This window comes from Ranitomeya imitator, chromosome 3 (assembly GCF_032444005.1).
Source record: "Ranitomeya imitator isolate aRanImi1 chromosome 3, aRanImi1.pri, whole genome shotgun sequence".
Classification (NCBI taxonomy): Eukaryota; Metazoa; Chordata; class Amphibia; order Anura; family Dendrobatidae; genus Ranitomeya; species Ranitomeya imitator.
The window spans coordinates 15,414,676-15,437,514 of record NC_091284.1 but is presented as its reverse complement, the minus strand read 5'-3'; the positions used below and the strand labels follow the sequence as shown (position 1 = coordinate 15,437,514).

Sequence of the window (22,839 nt, the reverse complement as noted above, 5' to 3'; positions counted from 1 at the left end):
GGGGTCAGGAGAGGGCCCAGGGAGGTGAGCCCTGCTGCCTATGAAAACGGCCTGAAGCCAGAACTCACCTTCCTGCACCGCTCTCTTCAGCAAGGCCTCAACAAGAAGGGGGTCCGACATCACAGCAGGGACAGACAAAAGCTTCCAGGTGTCCTGCCGAGAGTGAAAGAGAAAGTTCTCGGCCGGACACCTGGATTTAACCCCTGTAGGAGTGGCCGTAGGACCCCTCCCCTCTAGTGCCCACTGGCCGGCTGGGGGTCTTCCAATTAATGCATCACTAAGGGGGAGTGATGCTAGGGGGGATCTGGCACAGACATTCTTTACGTGCAGCTCTCTGTGTGCTCCCCAGTCAGAGACGCGCACCTTAATCAGTACCGCGTCTGCCATATATCCAGGATCACCGCACACACTGCTGACTACAATGTATCCAGGTCACCGCACACACCGCTGACTACAATGTATCCAGGATCACCGCACACACTGCTGAGTACAATGTATCCAGGATCACCGCACACACCGCTGAGTACTATATATCCAGGATCACCGCACACACCGCTGAGTACAATATATCCAGGATCACCGCACACACCGCTGAGTACAATATATCCAGGATCACCGCACACACCGCTGAGTACTATATATCCAGGATCACTGCACACACCGCTGATTTATTCCCAGGTACAAGACTAAGCCCAGCGAGGACTATGAGGACCCCGCTGATGTTGCGGCCATTAAATATGCCAAAGAGAACATGGGAGACTTCAAGCTGAAAACAGCGAAGGATTATAGTGTCCCTGAACACCTGCGAATAAATGCCGAGCGGAAGAGGAGCGAGCTGGCGCTGCTGGAGAGCATGGTACGCCGGATACCGCGCAGGCAGATAACGCGGGGTGTGTAAGGTATAGAGGGCGAGCACAGGCGTCTCCTGATAACCATAGCCTATAATGCAGGCCGAGCACCGCTGTGGTATTGATTAATCACTGGTCAGTATGCGGTTATCGGTCCTTGTACAGGAGATGCTGGATCACTCTGTCGGCTCCATATAACACTGACTTGTGTCTCCTTATATAGATACATGAGCATAAATCATCCATGAACCGCTCCATCATGAAGCTCCGTGATCTCAAGGTAGAAACCATAGAGAACATGAGGAGCTTGGTCCAAGAAGTGAGATTCATCCAGCAATCACTGGACCCCTCCAAACACCTCCTCATCCCCCGGGTCCCAGCACTGCGACCCGATGAGACCCCCGAGAAGAAGTTTCAGTACGACAGTGAGACCCTCCGCAGATTCCAGTTGGAGCAAGAGGCCCGGGTCCAGGCACGGCCGACACTGGAGGGAGGAGGCTTTGGCGGATTTGGCAGTTTTGGAGAAAAACCGCCAATGGCAGCGAAACAATCGGAGATACATTCCAGACCATCCACCACAAGCTCCGTGAGATCGCACCGCGCGGCATCTTCCCAGAGAGGTCACGGACCAAGTACGGAGCTGTCTGACCTGGAGAAAGAGGCCGCGCAGAGAGCGGAAATCAAGAATGTATACGTACAGGAAAACCTCATCAAACAGGTACGAGACCGGCGGAGGGACGCAGGAAACCTCAGGCGTAGCACGGGCCAACTGTCGAAATATGGGGCCGCAGCAATCATCAAAACCACAAAAAGAAGACGTGAAAATCCTCCAAAAATCTATAAAAAACACCAAAGAAAGGCAGAGACGCTTACCTGCCCAGGCCTCAAAACAAAGGCACTAACAGGGCGCAGTGGCCTCTGTTCACACAGGATGCCTTTTAGCACTGGGCAGCCTGCCGGATCTAAGAGTATGGGCGTCATTATGTGAGCCTGATCTGCATCTCCTGTGTGTGAACATTGCAGCATACAGACTGGATCTTTTTGTGCACTCGTATGCCAAGCGGCCAATCCCTGATTGTAGGCTGGATGTCTCATCAGTATTACTGCACCTGTGTAGCCGCCATCTTTAAATGGGTCCACTGCGCCCGCTTATATATTTGTTTTGAGGCCTGGGTGGTAAAAGTCTCTGCCGCAGTATTTGAAGCAGCACATCTGTTCTAATGCACAGAAAATGGTGTAGAAAGCTGCATCGCTTACATTAAGAGCTGCTACATTTGTAGGATTTGGTACAACGGGTGCCATCTGCATAAAGAATTGAGTCGCTTGGGGTTTTACATTGTATATCTTAGGCTACGTTCACATTTGCGGTGTTGGGCGCAGCGTCGTCGACGCATACCGACGCATGCGTCATGCGCCCCTATCTTTAACATGAGGGGCGCATGGACATGCGCCGGATTGCGTTGTATTGCGTTTTACGACGCATGCGTCATATTGACGCACAGAGTGGGCGCAGAAAATGCTACTTGTAGCGTTTTCCCTGCGCCGAAATTCCTGCTCTGTACGATCTTATGACACTTCATTTGCTTCATACGAAGCCACTCCTTCGTTGCCCTGGCGGTGTGCTTGGGATCATTATCATGCTGAAAGACCCATCCACGTTTCATCTTCAATGCCCTTGCTGATGGAATGAGGTTTGCACTCAAAATCTCACTCACGATACATGGCCCCATTCATTCTTTCATGTACACGGATCAGTCGTCCTGGTCCCTTTGCACAGAAACAGCCCCAAAGCATGATGTTGCCACCCCCATGCTTCACAGTAGGTATGGTGTCCAAACATGACAAGTTTTGTTTCTACCAAACCGTTCTACTTTGGTTTCATCAGACCATATGACATTATCCCAATACTCTTCTGGATAGTCCAAATGCTCTCTAACAAACTTCAGACGGGCCCAGACATGTACTGGCTTAAGCAGTGGGACATGTCTGGCACTGCAGGATCTGAGTCCCTGGCGGTGTAGTGTGTTACTGATGGAAGCCTTTGTTACGGTGGTCACAGCTCTGTGCCAGTCATTCATTAGGTCCCCCCGCGTGGTTCTGGGATTTTTGCTCACCGTTCTTGTGATCATTTTGACCTCACGGGGTGAAATCTTGCTTGGAGCCCCAGATCGAGGGAGATTATCAGTGGATCATGAACAAAAAATTGATATATTAAGGAATTAAATTAAACTTTGTGAACATAAACTCCTATAAAACTGAATTTTATTATAAATAATTAAAATAATCACCTACCCAGTGTAAATATAACAGGCTAGATACCACAAATAAATGACCAAAATTTGCCTACAAAGTCCCTGCAATAGGCCTAGCTGATAACCTACCTATCTGTGGGGGTTGGCACCCTAAGGAGCGATTTGGCGCCCCCACTCACCGTAGTCTATCCCTATCTTCCCTACCACAACCCTTGACCACAAGGTTGGAAAACAATATGCAAACAGAATAGGGATGAAGAGAGTATTTTAGATATATACACTTAATAGACTTAATTCAGCAGGGATATTGTATAGCAAAATTAAAGATCCAACAACAGAAATATCCGTGATCAACCATTGATATTGCTCCCAACAAAAAAACGCACTTTCCACAATAATAGTACATATCATATAAATTCCCATACTAATAGTATATATCATGTGAATGCCCTTCTAGGCCTTGATACTGCTACACCTGGGGGCATCCCAGAACGATCTGCTAAAACAATGTCACAATGACAAATATCACAGTGGAAAGAGGTAAATACGAGAATATACTGGGAGATAAACTTATCTGTTCCGAATATACCCCGACGCGTTTCCCCGCAATCTGCGGTTCATCAGGAGGTAAATACATGCCATAGATGCTGACCGGGTCCGGATGAACAAAATAGAAAAATGATGGGTCACTGTGATATTTGTCACAGCTCTTTGGTTTTCACCATAGTGGAGTTTGGAGTGTGACTGTTTGAGGTTGTGGACAGGCGTCTTTATACTGATAACAAGTTTAAACAGGTGCCATTACTACAGGTAATGAGTGGAGGACAGAGGAGCCTCTTAAAGAAGAAGTTACCGGTCTGTGAGAGCCAGAAATCTTACATGTTTTTAGGCGACCAAATACTTATTTTCCACCATAATTTGCAAAATAAATCTTCCAAATCAGACAAGGTGATTTTCTGGATTTGTTTTCTACTTTTTGACTGTCATAGTTGTGGTCTACCTATGATGTCAATTACAGACCTCTCTCTTCGTTGTAAGTGGGAGAACTTGCACAATTGGTGGCTGACTGAATGCTTTTTTTCCCCACTGTAAATAGTTAGTATTTTACTTAGCAATATTAAATCACAGTTCTGCTTATTACTATATTATTATTATTTATTGTTATAGCGCCATTTATTCCATGGCGCTTTACATGTGAGGAGGGGTATACATAATAAAAACAAGTACAATAATCTTGAACAATACAAGTCATAACTGGTACAGGAGGAATGAGGACCCTGCCCGCGAGGGCTCACAATCTACAAGGGATGGCTGAGGATACAGTAGGTGAGGATAGAGCTGGTCATGCAGCGGTTTGGTCGATCGGTGGTTACTGCAGGTTGTAGGCTTGTTGGAAGAGGTGGGTCTTCAGGTTTTTTTTGAAGGTTTCGATGGTAGGCGAGAGTCTGATGTGTTGTGGTAGAGAGTTCCAGAGTAGGGGTGATGCGCGAGAGAAATCTTGTATACGAATGTGGGAAGAGGAGATAAGAGGGGAGTAGAGAAGGAGATCTTGTGAGGATCGGAGGTTGCGGGTAGGTAAGTACCGGGAGACGAGGTCACAGATGTATGGAGGAGACAGGTTGTGGATGGCTTTGTATGTCATGGTTAGGGTTTTGTACTGGAGTCTCTGGGTAATGGGGAGCCAGTGCAGGGAATGACAGAGGGGAGAGGCCGGGGAATAGCGGGGGGACAGGTGGATTAGTCGGGCAGCAGAGTTTAGAATAGATTGGAGGGGTGCGAGAGTGTATAGAAGGGAGGCCACAGAGCAGGAGGTTACAGTAGTTGAGGCGAGAGATGATGAGGGAATGGACTAGGGTTTTTGCAGATTCTTTGTTTAGGAATGTACGGATCCGTGAAATATTTTTGAGTTGACGGCAGCGGGAAGTGGAAAGGGCTTGGATATGTGGTTTGAAGGAGAGATCAGGGTCAAGGATTACCCCGAGGCAGCGGGCTTGTGGGACTGGGGAGAGTGGGCAGCCTTTTACTGTAATGCAGGGCTCCCCAACCTGTAGCTCGGGAGCCACATGTGGCTCGCGGTCCCATGAATTGTGGCTCGCGACTGTCTGCCAACTTGTTGCATTAGGTCCAGGTCTAGCAAACAGGTATGAAGAGCACATCTCAAAATGGTGAATTTTGTGAGTAGCCCTGCACAGAAGTGCAGATTTGGATGCACATTTACTGGTTTTTGGGGTTTAGAGATGTTTTAGGTATGGTATGCTGGAGGATGGTACTACATGTTAGAGGAGGTGCTCAAAGCTGGATGTGACAGTGTGTTGGGAGTCCTTGCTGGGAAAATACTGAATGGGGGTATTGTGGGAAACCCTAGATCTCAGTCTACTGCTTTGGAGTGATTTCTGTGGAAAAGCTTCGGTTATCATTATACCCGTAATGGGGGCTTTGGTTGACCCTACTTTGAAGGGGGTGGGAGCTGGATGTGGCTCACGACCCTCTCTCAGTGCTGAATGTGGCTCACGACCCTCTCTCTTAGCTGAATGTGGCTCTCAAGGTCAGAAAGGTTGGGGACCACTGCTGTAATGGATAGGTTCGTTGGGGGGGTCGCGTGAGATGGGGGAAAGACAATGAATTCTGTTTTCTCCATGTTAAGTTTTAGAAATCTAGCGGAGAAGGATGAAATAGTGGACAGACATTGATGGATTCTGGTTAGTAGGGAGGTGATATCTGGTCCAGAGATGTAGATCTGTGTGTCATCAGCATAGAGGTGATACTGAAAGCCATGAGATTCTATGAGCTGTCCCAGGCCAAAGGTGTAAATGGAGAAGAGCAGGGGCCCAAGGACTGAACCTTGTGGGACTCCGACAGATAGGGGGCGAGGTGAGGAGGTGGTGTGTGAGTGGGAGACGCTGAATGTCCGGTCTGTTAGGTATGATGAGATCCAGGATAGGGCCAAGTCTGTGATGCCAAGGGATGAGAGGGTCTGTAGTAATAGGGAATGGTCCACTGTGTCAAAGGCAGCCAACAGGTCGAGGAAGAGGAGGACAGAGTAGTGTCGCTTGCTCTTGGCAGTTAAGAGGTCATTGGTGACCTTAGTTAGGGCAGTTTCAGTGGAGTGGTTTGACCGGAAGCCAGATTGTAAGCGGTCAAAGAGGGAGCAGGAAGATAGATGGGAGGACAGTTCAAGATGGACGTGTTGTTCCAGTAGTTTTGAGGCATAAGGGAGAAGTGATATAGGGCGCTAGCTAGATACAGAGGATGGGTCAAGAGAGGGCTTTTTGAGGATAGGTGTAATTGAGGCATGTTTTAAGCTTGAGGGGAAAACACCAGTTGTTAGTGATAGGTTGAAGAGATGGGTTAGAGTTGGGATGAAGACTGTGGTGAGGTTTGGGATGAGGTGGGATGGGATCGGATCAAGTGCACAGGTGGTGAGATGTGATCTTGAGAGTAGAGTGGAGAGTCAATCTTCTGTAATGGTGGAGAAGTTGGTTTTGGAGGTGGAGGGCTGGGTAGTTGGGAGGAAGTGCTCTGGGGGTTGTCCACTAAAACTGTCTCTGGTGTTCTCAATCTTCTGCTTGAAAAATGAGGCAAAGTCTTCAGCTGAGATGAGAGGGGAGGGAGGAGGTGCTGGGGGACCGAGGAGAGAGTTGAAGGTGTTGAATAACTGTTTAGGGTTGTGAGACAGGGAGGATATGAGAGATGAGAAGTAGGTTTGTTTAGCTGTGGCGAGTGTGATCTTGAAAGTAGTGAGGGACTGTTTGAATGCGATGAAGTGCTCGTTGGAGTGGGATCTTTTCCACCTCTGCTCTGCAGCCCTGGAAGCCCATCTCAGTTCTTTGGTCAGGCTGGTGTGCCAGGGCTGTCTGTTGATTTTGCGAGCTTTGGTATGTGTGAGAGGGGCAAGAGATTCAAAACCTGCAGCTATTGTGGTGTTATATAGAGCGACAGCGTCAACCGCATTGTGTAGGGAACTTATGTCTGTGAGAGGGAGGAGGGATTCAGAGAGTAAATGTAGATCAAAGTGTTTAAGATTTCTGCAACGGTGTGCAAGTTTGTGGGGTGGGGATTGTATACAAGGAGTGGAGAGGGAAGAGAATGCGAGTAGATTGTGGTCAGAAAGAGGAAGAGGTGAGTTAGAGAGGTTAGATAGGGAGCAGAGGCGGGTGAAGATGAGGTCCAGTGTGTGGCCATGTTTGTGAGTGGCTGCAGAAGACCATTGAGTGAGGCCGAAGGAGGAAGTGAGAGATAGAAGTTATATATCTTATATAAATATATATTTATATATATTTATATATATAAATAGTTGGTCACTTTCTAAAAAATTTGCATTACTTTTCTTACCGGTATTATACTCTAGAGCTGCAATCAGAGTTCTGCTGCTTGTTACTGGAAGCAGCAAGTTTGTCGACAACATCATTTTTCACCTTTCCTGGTCTCCAATAATAGAAGAAGTCATTTTTTCCATAAATCAGATGACTGTACCTGGTGTAAAAATTAGAATTTCTGGCATAAAAATTGCAAGCGCAAGATCTGCGCAGACACTGAGCAAGCAGGGATTGCTGGTAGGCTTTAGCAGTGAAGCTACAGAATTGTAATTGCAGCTCTGGAGTGCAAAAAAAAAGGGTACCGTATATACTCGAGTATAAGCCGAGATTTTCAGTCTCCCCCTCTCGGCTTATACTCGAGTCATACCCGGGGTCAGCAGGGGACGGGGATCGGGGGCTATCTAATTATACTCACCTGCTCCTGGTGCGGTCCCTGCAGTCCTTGCTTCTTCCAGCGCTGTATATTCTTCCTGTACTGAGCGGTCACATGGTACCGATCATTAAAGTAATGAATATGCGGCTTCACCTCCCATAGAGGTGGAGCCGCATATTCAGTACTGTAATGAGCGGTAACGGTGACCGCTCAGTACAGAAAGAATATGCAGCGCCAGGGAAGCAGGGACTGCACCGCGCCAGGAGCAGGTGAGTATAACGGGGAGGGGGAGCGCAGCACGATATTTACCTCTCCTCGTTCCGCTGCAGCTCCGTCATCAGCGTCCTCTGGCTGTGACGCTCAGGTCAGAGGGCGCAGTGACGTTGTCAGTGCGCGCCCTCTGCTGAACGTCAGTGCTGAGTCAGTGCGCGCCCTCTGCTGAACGTCAGTGCTGAGGACGGAGCCGCACCCGAACGAGGAGCAGGTGAAAGTGCCGGGGTCCTGAGCGACGGAGAGGTGAGTATGTGATTTTTTTTTTTTTTTCGCAGCCACAACATACGGGGCAAGTGTCTGTATGGAGCATCTTATGGGGCCATAATGTTTCTGCAGCACTTTAAGGGGCAAGTGACTGTATGGAGCATCTTTATTATTATTATTATTTATTATTATAGCACCATTTATTCCATGGCGCTTTACATGTGAGGAGGGGTATACATAATGAAACAAGTACAATAATCTTGAACAATACAAGTCACAACTGGTACAGGAGGAGAGAGGACCCTGCCCGCGAGGGCTCACAATCTACAAGGGATGGGTGAGGATAACGCTTGTGTAGCACTATAATGGGGCAAGTGTCTGTATAGAGCATCTTATGGGGCCATAACGATTGTGCAGCACTATATGGGGCCATAACGTTTGTGCAGCACTATAAGGGGCAAGTGACTGTGCGGAGCATCTTATGGGGCCATAACGTTTGTGCAGCACTATATGGGGCAAGTGACTGTATGGATCATCTTATGGGGCCATAATGTTTGTGCAGCACTATAAGGGGCAAGTGACTGTATGGAGCATCTTATGGGGCCATAACGTTTGTGCAGCACTATAATGGGGCAAGTGACTGTACGGAGCATCTTATGGGGCCATAACGATTGTGCAGCACTATAATGGGGCAAGTGACTGTATGGAGCATCTTATGGGGCCATAACGTTTGTGCAGCACTATAATGAGGCAAGTGACTGTACGGATCATCTTATGGGGCCATAATGTTTGTGCAGCACTATATGGGGCAAGTGTCTGTATGGAGCATCTTATGGGGCCATAACGATTGTGCAGCACTATAATGGGGCAAGTGACTGTACGGAGCATTTTATGGGGCCATAACGATTGTGCAGCACTATAATGGGGCAAGTGACTGTATGGAGCATCTTATGGGGCCATAACGATTGTGCAGCACTATAAGGGGCAAGTGACTGTACGGAGCATCTTATGGGGCCATAACGATTGTGCAGCACTATAATGGGGCAAGTGACTGTACGGAGCATTTTATGGGGCCATAACGATTGTGCAGCACTATAATGGGGCAAGTGACTGTATGGAGCATCTTATGGGGCCATAACGATTGTGCAGCACTATATGGGGCAAGTGACTGTACGGAGCATCTTATGGGGCCATAACGATTGTGCAGCACTATAATGGGGCAAGTGACTGTATGGAGCATCTTATGGGGCCATAACGATTGTGCAGCACTATATGGGGCAAGTGACTGTGCGGAGCATCTTATGGGGCCATAACTTTTGTGCAGCACTATAAGGGGCAAGTGACTGTATGGAGCATCTTATGAGGCCATAACGTTTGTGCAGCACTATAATGAGGCAAGTGACTGTACGGAGCATTTTATGGGGCCATAACGATTGTGCAGCACTATAATGGGGCAAGTGACTGTGCGGAGCATCTTATGGGGCCATAACTTTTGTGCAGCACTATAAGGGGCAAGTGACTGTATGGAGCATCTTATGAGGCCATAACGTTTGTGCAGCACTATAATGAGGCAAGTGACTGTACGGAGCATTTTATGGGGCCATAACGATTGTGCAGCACTATAATGAGGCAAGTGACTGTATGGAGCATTTTATGGGGCCATAACGATTGTGCAGCACTATATGGGGCAAGTGACTGTACGGAGCATCTTATGGGGCCATAACGATTGTGCAGCACTATAATGGGGCAAGTGACTGTATGGAGCATCTTATGGGGCCATAACGATTGTGCAGCACTATATGGGGCAAGTGACTGTACGGAGCATCTTATGGGGCCATAACGTTTGTGCAGCACTATAATGGGGCAAGTGTCTGTATGGAGCATCTTATGGGGCCATAACGATTAACCCATAACGAGGGGTCAGTATTGGGACCTGTTCTCTTCAACATATTCATTAATGATCTGGTAGAAGGTTTACACAGTAAAATATCGATATTTGCAGATGATACAAAACTATGTAAAGCAGTTAATACAAGAGAAGATAGTATTCTGCTACAGATGGATCTGGATAAGTTGGAAACTTGGGCTGAAAGGTGGCAGATGAGGTTTAACAATGATAAATGTAAGGTTATACACATGGGAAGAGGGAATCAATATCACCATTACACACTGAATGGGAAACCACTGGGTAAATCTGACAGGGAGAAGGACTTGGGGATCCTAGTTAATGATAAACTTACCTGGAGCAGCCAGTGCCAGGCAGCAGCTGCCAAGGCAAACAGGATCATGGGGTGCATTAAAAGAGGTCTGGATACACATGATGAGAGCATTATACTGCCTCTGTACAAATCCCTAGTTAGACCGCACATGGAGTACTGTGTCCAGTTTTGGGCACCGGTGCTCAGGAAGGATATAATGGAACTAGAGAGAGTACAAAGGAGGGCAACAAAATTAATAAAGGGGATGGGAGAACTACAATACCCAGATAGATTAGCGAAATTAGGATTATTTAGTCTAGAAAAAAGACGACTGAGGGGCGATCTAATAACCATGTATAAGTATATAAGGGGACAATACAAATATCTCGCTGAGGATCTGTTTATACCAAGGAAGGTGACGGGCACAAGGGGGCATTCTTTGCATCTGGAAGAGAGAAGGTTTTTCCACCAACATAGAAGAGGATTCTTTACTGTTAGGGCAGTGAGAATCTGGAATTGCTTGCCTGAGGAGGTGGTGATGGCGAACTCAGTCGAGGGGTTCAAGAGAGGCCTGGTGTCTTCCTGGAGCAGAACAATATTGTATCATACAATTATTAGGTTCTGTAGAAGGACGTAGATCTGGGGATTTATTATGATGGAATATAGGCTGAACTGGATGGACAAATGTCTTTTTTCGGCCTTACTAACTATGTTACTATGTTACTAACGATTGTGCAGCACTATATGGGGCAAGTGACTGTATGGAGCATCTTATGGGGCCATAATGATTGTGCAGCACTATATGGGGCAAGTGACTGTGCGGAGCATCTTATGGGGCCATAACGTTTGTGCAGCACTATATGGGGCAAGTGACTGTATGGATCATCTTATGGGGCCATAATGTTTGTGCAGCACTATAAGGGGCAAGTGACTGTATGGAGCATCTTATGGGGCCATAACGATTGTGCAGCACTATATGGGGCAAGTGACTGTATGGATCATCTTATGGGGCCATAATGTTTGTGCAGCACTATATGGGGCAAGTGACTGTATGGAGCATCTTATGGGGCCATAACTTTTGTGCAGCACTATATGGGGCAAGTGTCTGTATAGAGCATCTTATGGGGCCATAACTTTTGTGCAGCACTATATGGGGCAAGTGTCTGTATAGAGCATCTTATGGGGCCATAACGATTGTGCAGCACTATATGGGGCAAGTGACTGTGCGGAGCATCTTATGGGGCCATAACTTTTGTGCAGCACTATAAGGGGCAAGTGACTGTATGGAGCATCTTATGAGGCCATAACGTTTGTGCAGCATTATATTGGGCAAATGTGTCTATGGAGCATCTTATGGGGCCATTATTACCCTTTATGCAGGATTATATGGGGCATATTTTAATATGGAGCATCTAATGGAGCCCATCAAACTTTATGGAGCATTATATGGGGCTCCTGATTCAATATGGATATTCAAAAACACTTAACCTACTGATGTCTCAATTAATTTTACTTTTATTGGTATCTATTTTTACTTTTGACATTTACCGGTAGCTGCTGCATTTTCCACCCTAGGCTTATACTCGAGTCAATAAGTTTTCCCACTTTTTGGGGCAAAATTAGGGGGGTCAGCTTATACTCGGGTCGGCTTATACTCGGGTCGGCTTATACTCGAGTATATACGGTATATGTTTCTGTACTCTCACTGCACCTTTGTTCCAGGTGACCAAACTGGCCGTTGATTTTGACGCCGAGCTCCGCATTGTACGACACAAGAAGATGCAGCTGGACGTGCAGATGAAGATGGCCGACCTGAGGCACATAACACTTTTCGAAGAACTTCTCTTGCTGAAGGATTTTGAGAAGCGGGAGGACATCCTGCAGGAGAGAGTCAGTGACCGAATCGCTGAGCTGGATGAAATGAGGGTACATCAGTGAACATCGGGCCCAGAGGGACGTCCATCCAGGGAGCATCCATACATTGGAGAATTATTTTATGTTTTCTCTTGCAGAGGAAGTCAGAGGATTTTATGCAGCAGTTAGAGGCCAAGAGGAAGGAAGTGGTGAAGCTCCAGGAGAAGGAGAAGGGTCTACACGCTGCCTTCCAGACATCGCTGGGAGAGGGCAACAAATTTGCCACATTTCTCACCAAAGTCTTCAAGAAGAAGATCAAGCGAGTAAAGAAGAAGGAGGCGCGCGGAGATGAAGGTTGGTCGCCCGCTTGTGTATCCTGCACTTCTTAGTATCAGAACTAGTGGAAAGAATAATGGCTGAACATAGCTTTTCATCAGATTTACAGATGAATGCACTAAATACACCCAGCTTCACTACACGGTAAAGAATGGCATCATACGGTCTACATACAGTATGCTGCACTAAGCAAACAGTACTGCTATCATAATGTACACTAATAATGTTGTTATACTGTTCACATTACTAGTGCCACCATACAGTACTCATAAATAATGCTGTTATACTGTATACATAACTAGCCACCATACTGTACTCATAAATAATGATGTTATACTGTACTCATAACTAGTGCCACCATACAGTACTCATAAATAATGCTGTTATACTGTAGACATAACTAGTGCCACCATACATACTCATAAATAATGCTGTTATACTGTAGACATAACTAGTGCCACCATACAGTACTCATAAATAATGCTGTTATACTGTACACATAACTAGTGCCACCATACAGTACTCATAAATAATGCTGTTATACTGTAGACATAACTAGTGCCACCATACAGTACTCATAAATAATGCTGTTATACTGTACTCATAACTAGTGCCACCATACAGTACTCATAAATAATGCTGTTATACTCTACTCATAACTAGTGCCACCATACAGTACTCATAAATAATGCTGTTATACTGTAGACATAACTAGTGCCACCATACATACTCATAAATAATGCTGTTATACTGTAGACATAACTAGTGCCACCATACAGTACTCATAACTAATGCTGTTATACTGCAGACATAACTAGTGCCACCTTACAGTACTCATAAATAATGCTGTTATACTGTACACATAACTAGTGCCACCATACAGTACTCATAAATAATGCTGTTATACTGTACACATAACTAGTGCCACCATACAGTACTCATAAATAATGCTGTTATACTGTAGACATAACTAGTGCCACCATACATACTCATAAATAATACTGTTATACTGTAGACATAACTAGTGTCACCATACAGTACTCATAAATAATGCTGTTATACTGTAGACATAACTAGTGCCACCATACATACTCATAAATAATACTGTTATACTGTAGACATAACTAGTGCCACCATACAGTACTCATAACTAATGCTGTTATACTGCAGACATAACTAGTGCCACCTTACAGTACTCATAAATAATGCTGTTATACTCTACTCATAACTAGTGCCACCATACAGTACTCATAAATAATGCTGTTATACTGTACTCATAACTAGTGCCACCTTACAGTATCATAAATAATGCTGTTATACTGTAGACATAACTAGTGCCACCATACAGTACTCATAAATAATGCTGTTATACTGTACTCATAACTAGTGCCACCATACAGTACTCATAAATAATGCTGTTATACTGTAGACATAACTAGTGCCACCATACAGTACTCATAACTAATGCTGTTATACTGTAGACATAACTAGTGCCACCTTACAGTACTCATAAATAATGCTGTTATACTCTACTCATAACTAGTGCCACCATACAATACTCATAAATAATGCTGTTATACTGTAGACATAACTAGTGCCACCATACAGTACTCATAAATAATGCTGTTATACTGTACTCATAACTAGTGCCACCATACAGTACTCATAAATAATACTGTTATACTGTAGACATTACTAGTGCCACCATACAGTACTCATAAATAATGCTGTTATACTGTAGACATAACTAGTGCCACCATACAGTACTCATAAATAATGCTGTTATACTCTACTCATAACTAGTGCCACCATACAATACTCATAAATAATGCTGTTATGCTGTAGACATAACTAGTGCCACCATACATACTCATAAATAATGCTGCAAAAAAAGGGGAGAAGCCAGCGCAGCCTAAGGTTAAGACGCAATACATAAAGTGCGAATGCACATATTAATTTCTAACTGTATTTTCAAAATGAGACATTTAGCAAACAATTGATCAATTCTTTGAGCCACCCCGCCTCTTCACGGCAATCTCATATTGGGGCAGTCCTACACTACGTTTTTTATATTCGCTGTGCCATAAAGGCCTCCTAAATGAACTAAATGCAAGACCACATTAAAAACATGCTGTACCTGGAGCATATACTGAGTCACCCCCATGGCGCCAGAGACATTTCGGATCCAACCTCCACACTGCCCATCTAGAGCCACAGATGAAGAGTGAAACAGGCTGAGGCACAGGTGCATAATTAAACAAAGCCTGAGGCAGGGCAGGGCTGCTGTGTGTGGACAGCAGCCTATCAATCACTGGTTATGTGCTCAATTCTTTCTGTGTCTCAGTGATTGATAGGCTGCTGTTCACACACAGCAGCCCTGCCCTGCCTCAGGCTTTGTTTAATTATGCACCTGTGCCTCAGCCTGTTTCACTCTTCATCTGTGGCTCTAGATGGGCAGTGTGGAGGTTGGATCCGAAATGTCTCTGGCGCCATGGGGGTGACTCAGTATATATGCTCCAGGTACAGCATGTTTTTAATGTCGTCTTGCATTTAGTTCATTTAGGAGGCCTTTATGGCACAGCGAATATAAAAAACGTAGTGTAGGACTGCCCCAATATGAGATTGCCGTGAAGAGGCGGGGTGGCTCAAAGAATTGATCAATTGTTTGCTAAATGTCTCATTTTGAAAATACAGTTAGAAATTAATATGTGCATTCGCACTTTATGTATTGCGTCTTAACCTTAGGCTGCGCTGGCTTCTCCCCTTTTTTTGCTCTCATAAATAATGCTGTTATACTGTAGACATAACTAGTGCCACCATACAGTACTCATAACTAATTCTGTTATACTGTAGACATAACTAGTGCCACCATACAGTACTCATAACTAATGCTGTTATACTGTAGACATAACTAGTGCCACCATACAGTACTCATAAATAATGCTGTTATACTCTACTCATAACTAGTGCCACCATACAATACTCATAAATAATGCTGTTATACTCTACTCATAACTAGTGCCACCATACAATACTCATAAATAATGCTGTTATACTGTAGACATAACTAGTGCCACCCTACAGTACTCATAACTAATGCTGTTATTCTGTAGACATAACTAGTGCCACCATACAGTACTCATAAATAATGCTGTTATACTGTACTCATAACTAGTGCCACCATACAGTACTCATAAATAATGCTGTTATACTGTAGACATAACTAGTGCCACCATACAGTACTCATAAATAATGCTGTTATACTGTAGACATAACTAGTGCAACCATACAGTACTCATAAATAATGCTGTTATACTCTACTCATAACTAGTGCCACCATACAGTACTCATAAATAATGCTGTTATACTGTACTCATAACTAGTGCCACCATACAGTACTCATAAATAATGCTGTTATACTGTAGACCTAACTAGTGTCACCATACAGTACTCATAAATAATGCTGTTATACTCTATTCATAACTAGTGCCACCATACAGTACTCATAAATAATGCTGTTATACTGTAGACATAACTAGTGCCACCATACAGTACTCATAAATAATGCTGTTATACTGTAGACATAACTCGTGCCACCATACAGTACACAAATATTTCTGTAATAATGTATACACATTGAATGGCACCATACAGTACTCATAAATAATGCTGTTATACTGTAGACATAACTAGTGTCACCATACAGTACTCATAAATAATGCTGTTATACTGTACACATAACTAGTGTCACCATACAGTACTCATAAATAATGCTGTTATACTGTACACATAACTAGTGCCACCATACAGTACTCATAAATAATGCTGTTATACTGTACACATAACTAGTGTCACCATACAGTACTCATAAATAATGCTGTTATACTGTACACATAACTAGTGCCACCATACAGTACTCATAAATAATGCTGTTATACTGTACTCATAACTAGTGCCACCATACAGTACTCATAAGTAATGCTGTTATACTGTAGACATTACTAGTGCCACCATACAGTACTCATAAATAATGCTGTTATACTGTAGTTATAACTAGTGCCACCATACAGTACTCATAAATAATGCTGTTATACTGTAGACATAACTAGTGCCACCATACAGTACTCATAAATAATGCTGTTATACTGTAGACATAACTAGTGCCACCATACAGTACTCATAAATAATGCTGTTATACTGTACACATAACTAGTGCCACCATACAGTACTCATAAATAATGCTGTTATACTGTAGACATAACTAGTGCCACCCTACAGTACTCATAACTAATGCTGTTATTCTGTAGACATAACTAGTGCCACCATACAGTACTCATAAATAATGCTGTTATACTGTAGACATAACTAGTGCCACCATACAGTACTCATAAATAATGCTGTTATACTGTAGACATAACTAGTGCAACCATACAGTACTCATAAATAATGCTGTTATACTCTACTCATAACTAGTGCCACCATACAGTACTCATAAATAATGCTGTTATACTGTACTCATAACTAGTGCCACCATACAGTACTCATAAATAATGCTGTTATACTGTAGACCTAACTAGTGTCACCATACAGTACTCATAAATAATGCTGTTATACTCTATTCATAACTAGTGCCACCATACAGTACTCATAAATAATGCTGTTATACTGTAGACATAACTAGTGCCACCATACAGTACTCATAAATAATGCTGTTATACTGTAGACATAACTCGTGCCACCATACAGTACACAAATATTTCTGTAATAATGTATACACATTGAATGGCACCATACAGTACTCATAAATAATGCTGTTATACTGTAGACATAACTAGTGTCACCATACAGTACTCATAAATAATGCTGTTATACTGTACACATAACTAGTGTCACCATACAGTACTCATAAATAATGCTGTTATACTGTACACATAACTAGTGCCACCATACAGTACTCATAAATAATGCTGTTATACTGTACACATAACTAGTGTCACCATACAGTACTCATAAATAATGCTGTTATACTGTACACATAACTAGTGCCACCATACAGTACTCATAAATAATGTTGTTATACTGTACTCATAACTAGTGCCACCATACAGTACTCATAAATAATGCTGTTATACTGTAGACATTACTAGTGCCACCATACAGTACTCATAAATAATGCTGTTATACTGTAGTTATAACTAGTGCCACCATACAGTACTCATAAATAATGCTGTTATACTGTAGACATAACTAGTGCCACCATACAGTACTCATAAATAATGCTGTTATACTGTAGACATAACTAGTGCCACCATACAGTACTCATAAATAATGCTGTTATACTGTAGACATAACTAGTGCCACCATACAGTACTCATAAATAATGCTGTTATACTGTACACATAACTAGTGCCACCATACAGTACTCATAAATAATGCTGTTATACTGTACACATAAGTAGTGCCACCATACAGTACTCATAAATAATACTGTTATACTGTGGACATAACTAGTGCCACCATACAGTATCATAAATAATGCTGTTATACTGTACACATAGCTAATGCCACCATACAGTACTCATAAATAATGCTGTTATACTGTAGACATAACTAGTGCCACTATACAGCACTCATAAATAATGCTGTTATACTGTAGACATAACTAGTGCCACCATACAGTATCATAAATAATGCTGTTATACTGTACACATAGCTAATGCCACCATACAGTATCATAAATAATGCTGTTATACTGTAGACATAACTAGTGTCACCATACAGTACTCATAAATAATGCTGTTATAACGTATACACATTGAATGGCACCAGACAGTACTATCGTATGCATATATGAACTGATGATTCCTTTGTGCTTATAGAAGAGGAAGATGAGGACAGCGATGAAGATTCGGACGAGGAGTCCATGTATGAAAGTGACGAGGACGCGTCCCAGTCTGAAGAAGGCGTCTTCGATGATTCGGTGTGCCCGGACAGTGAGTGTGGTCTGGCGGGTTTTTACATGTATCTTGTGAAGGGGCTCATTACCTGGGAACGGTCTCCCATGTGGACTGTCCATGACCCGCCGGCCGACCACACTACCCTGAGCACGTCCAGGAGATCCGTGCTGCCGATGGGTGCATCTCACACACGATTGCCCAGACTGGTACATTGTAACAAATCCTCATCTGTGAGATGCCTTGGGCTCCCTTCACACATCAGTTTTTTGCCAACAGTCACAATCCGTTGTCTCAACGGATCCATCGCAGATTGTGAAAAACTGATGCGTCAGATCTGTTTTTTGGACGGATCAGACTAGCGGATCTGGCTAATTGGATCGGAGCATGCTCAGTTAAAAAAAAAACAATCCGGCGCCATAGGCTTCCATTCTAGCAAACGACAGATGGCGTCGGATCCGTCGCTGTCCGTTTTTTTGACGTACACAAAAAACGTTACTATGTCCATTGTCTCCGGCCGCCTTACAAACAATTTTCGACGGATCCAGTGAATGACAGATGAAATGTGAGGCCATCCGGCACAATCCGTCGCTAATACAAGTCTATGAGGAAAAAACGGATCCGGCGGCATCAGTCGCTGGATCCGTTTTTTGTCAAAATTCGATGGAGTGCGACTGACGGCAAAAACTGATGTGTGAAAGGGGCCTTAGGCCGGTGCCCGCGATCTGAAAGTGGCAGCGCTGTGGACGCAGGGTATGTCCGCTGCCGTCTACTGAACGCAGGTGACTCCTCTGTGATCACTGAACCGCGCGGATTCACCACCTCCAGTACATTGCATTAATCTATATATAGAAAATTATGTGTATGTGTGTATCAGCCACGCCCACTCCACATAGCCCCAACCAATCACTAAGCATGTGTGTGTGTGTATCAGCCACACCCACTCCACATAGCCCCAACCAATCACTAAGCATGTGTATCAGCCACACCCACTCCACATAGCCCCAACCAATCACTAAGCAGGTGTATCAGCCACACCCATTCCACATAGCCCCAACCAATCACTGAGCATGTGTATCAGCCACGCCCACTCCACATAGCCCCAACCAATCACTAAGCATGTGTATCAGCCACACCCACTCCACATAGCCCCAACCAATCACTAAGCATGTGTATCAGCCACACCCACTCCACATAGCCCCAACCAATCACTAAGCATGTGTATCAGCCACACCCACTCCACATAGCCCCAACCAATCACTAAGCATGTGTATCAGCCACACCCACTCCACATAGCCCCAACCAATCACTAAGCATGTGTATCAGCCACACCCACTCCACATAGCCCCAACCAATCACTAAGCATGTGTATCAGCCACGCCCACTTCCATAGCCCTAACCAATCACTAAGCATGTGTATCAGCCACGCCCACTCCACATAGCCCCAACCAATCACTAAGCATGTGTATCAGCCACACCCACTCCACATAGCCCCAACCAATCACTAAGCATGTGTATCAGCCACGCCCACTCCACATAGCCCCAACCAATCACTAAGCATGTTTGTGTGAGTGTGTATCAACCACGCCCACTCCTCATATCCCCAACCCCGGGCGAAAGAGTCTCAGTGGGCCCCCCCCCCCCCCCCCCTTTAACACATACCACGATTCATGATGCCTGGATACAGCAGAGAAATCTAGGTATAGTACAATGCCATAATTCACTTCTTACATAAGTGATAGCTATTGTAAATTCTGCAGTGTATATATACAGGACAGGAGGAGTGGTGCTGTGCAGTGTATATATACAGGACAGGAGGAGTGGTACTGTGCAGTGTATACATACAGGACAGGAGGAGTGGTGCTGTGCAGTGTATATATACAGGAGGAGTGGTACTGTGCAGTGTATATATACAGGACAGGAGGAGTGGTACTGTGCAGTGTATATATACAGGACAGGAGGAGTGGTACTGTGCAGTGTATATATACAGGAGGAGTGGTACTGTGCAGTGTATATATACAGGACAGGAGGAGTGGTACTGTGCAGTGTATATATACAGGACAGGAGGAGTGGTACTGTGCAGTATATATATACAGGAGGAGCGGTACTGTGCGGTGTATATATACAGGACAGGAGGAGTGGTACTGTGCAGTGTATATATACAGGACAGGAGGAGTGGTACTGTGCAGTGTATACATACAGGACAGGAGGAGTGGTGCTGTGCATTGTATATATACAGGATAGGAGGAGTGGTACTGTGCAGTGTATATATACAGGAGGAGTGGTACTGTGCAGTGTATATATACAGGACAGGAGGAGTGGTACTGTGCAGTGTATATATACAGGACAGGAGGAGTGGTACTGTGCAGTGTATATATACAGGACAGGAGGAGTGGTACTGTGCAGTATATATATACAGGAGGAGCGGTACTGTGCGGTGTATATATACAGGACAGGAGGAGTGGTACTGTGCAGTGTATATATACAGGACAAGAGGAGTGGTACTGTGCAGTGTATATATACAGGACAAGAGGAGTGGTACTGTGCAGTGTATATATACAGGAGGAGCGGTACTGTGCGGTGTATATATACAGGACAGGAGGAGTGGTACTGTGCAGTATATATATACAGGAGGAGCGGTACTGTGCGGTGTATATATACAGGACAGGAGGAGCGGTACTGTGCAGTGTATATATACAGGACAGGAGGAGCGGTACTGTGCAGTGTATATATACAGGACAAGAGGAGTGGTACTGTGCAGTGTATATATACAGGACAAGAGGAGTGGTACTGTGCAGTGTATATATACAGGAGGAGCGGTACTGTGCAGTGTATATATACAGGACAGGAGGAGTGGTACTGTGCAGTATATATATACAGGAGGAGCGGTACTGTGCGGTGTATATATACAGGACAGGAGGAGCGGTACTGTGCAGTGTATATATACAGGACAGGAGGAGCGGTACTGTGCAGTGTATATATACAGGAGGAGTGGTACTGTGCAGTGTATATATACAGGACAGGAGGAGTGGTACTGTGCAGTGTATATATACAGGACAGGAGGAGTGGTACTGTGCGGTGTATATATACAGGACAGGAGGAGTGGTACTGTGCAGTGTATATATACAGGACAGGAGGAGTGGTACTGTGCAGTGTATATACACAGGACAGGAGGAGTGGTACTGTGCAGTGTATATATACAGGAGGAGTGGTACTGTGCAGTGTATATATACAGGACAGGAGGAGTGGTACTGTGCAGTGTATATATACAGGACAAGAGGAGTGGTACTGTGCAGTGTATATATACAGGACAGGAGGAGTGGTACTGTGCAGTGTATATATACAGGAGGAGTGGTACTGTGCAGTGTATATATACAGGAGGAGTGGTACTGTGCAGTGTATATATACAGGACAGGAGGAGTGGTACTGTGCAGTGTATATATACAGGACAGGAGGAGTGGAACTGTGCAGTGTATATATACAGGAGGAGTGGTACTGTGCAGTGTATATATACAGGACAGGAGGAGTGGTACTGTGCAGTGTATATATACAGGACAAGAGGAGTGGTACTGTGCAGTGTATATATACAGGAGGAGTGGTACTGTGCAGTGTATATATACAGGAGGAGTGGTACTGTGCAGTGTGTATATACAGGACAGGAGGAGTGGTACTGTGCAGTGTATATATACAGGAGGAGTGGTACTGTGCGGTGTATATATACAGGACAGGAGGAGTGGTACTGTGTAGTGTATATATACAGGACAGGAGGAGTGGTACTGTGCAGTGTATATATACAGGAGGAGTGGTACTGTGCAGTGTATATATACAGGAGGAGTGGTACTGTGCAGTGTATATATACAAGAGGAGTGGTCCTGTGCGGTGTATATATACAGGACAGGAGGAGTGGTACTGTGCAGTGTATATATACAGGACAGGAGGAGTGGAACTGTGCAGTGTATATATACAGGAGGAGTGGTACTGTGCAGTGTATATATACAGGACAGGAGGAGTGGTACTGTGCGGTGTATGTATACAGGACAGGAGGAGTGGTACTGTGCAGTGTATATATACAGGACAGGAGGAGTGGTACTGTGCAGTGTATATATACAGGACAGGAGGAGTGGTACTGTGCAGTGTATATATACAGGACAAGAGGAGTGGTACTGTGCAGTGTATATATACAGGAGGAGTGGTACTGTGCAGTGTATATATACAGGAGGAGTGGTACTGT

At 44.5% G+C, this 22,839-nt stretch overlaps 1 protein-coding gene across 1 annotated transcript in view; it reads left to right on the top strand.

Annotated features, from left to right (window-relative positions):
* The window catches only part of CFAP44 (cilia and flagella associated protein 44), a 256,160-nt gene that overhangs the window by 110,913 nt on the left and 122,408 nt on the right, over positions 1-22,839 (top strand). The window contains exons 25-29 of the mRNA XM_069760527.1: positions 679-856; positions 1,072-1,566; positions 12,187-12,390; positions 12,477-12,672; positions 18,534-18,647. Coding sequence (XP_069616628.1) covers positions 679-856; positions 1,072-1,566; positions 12,187-12,390; positions 12,477-12,672; positions 18,534-18,647 — 1,187 coding nt within the window. The remainder of the gene's footprint in view (positions 1-678; positions 857-1,071; positions 1,567-12,186; positions 12,391-12,476; positions 12,673-18,533; positions 18,648-22,839) is intronic.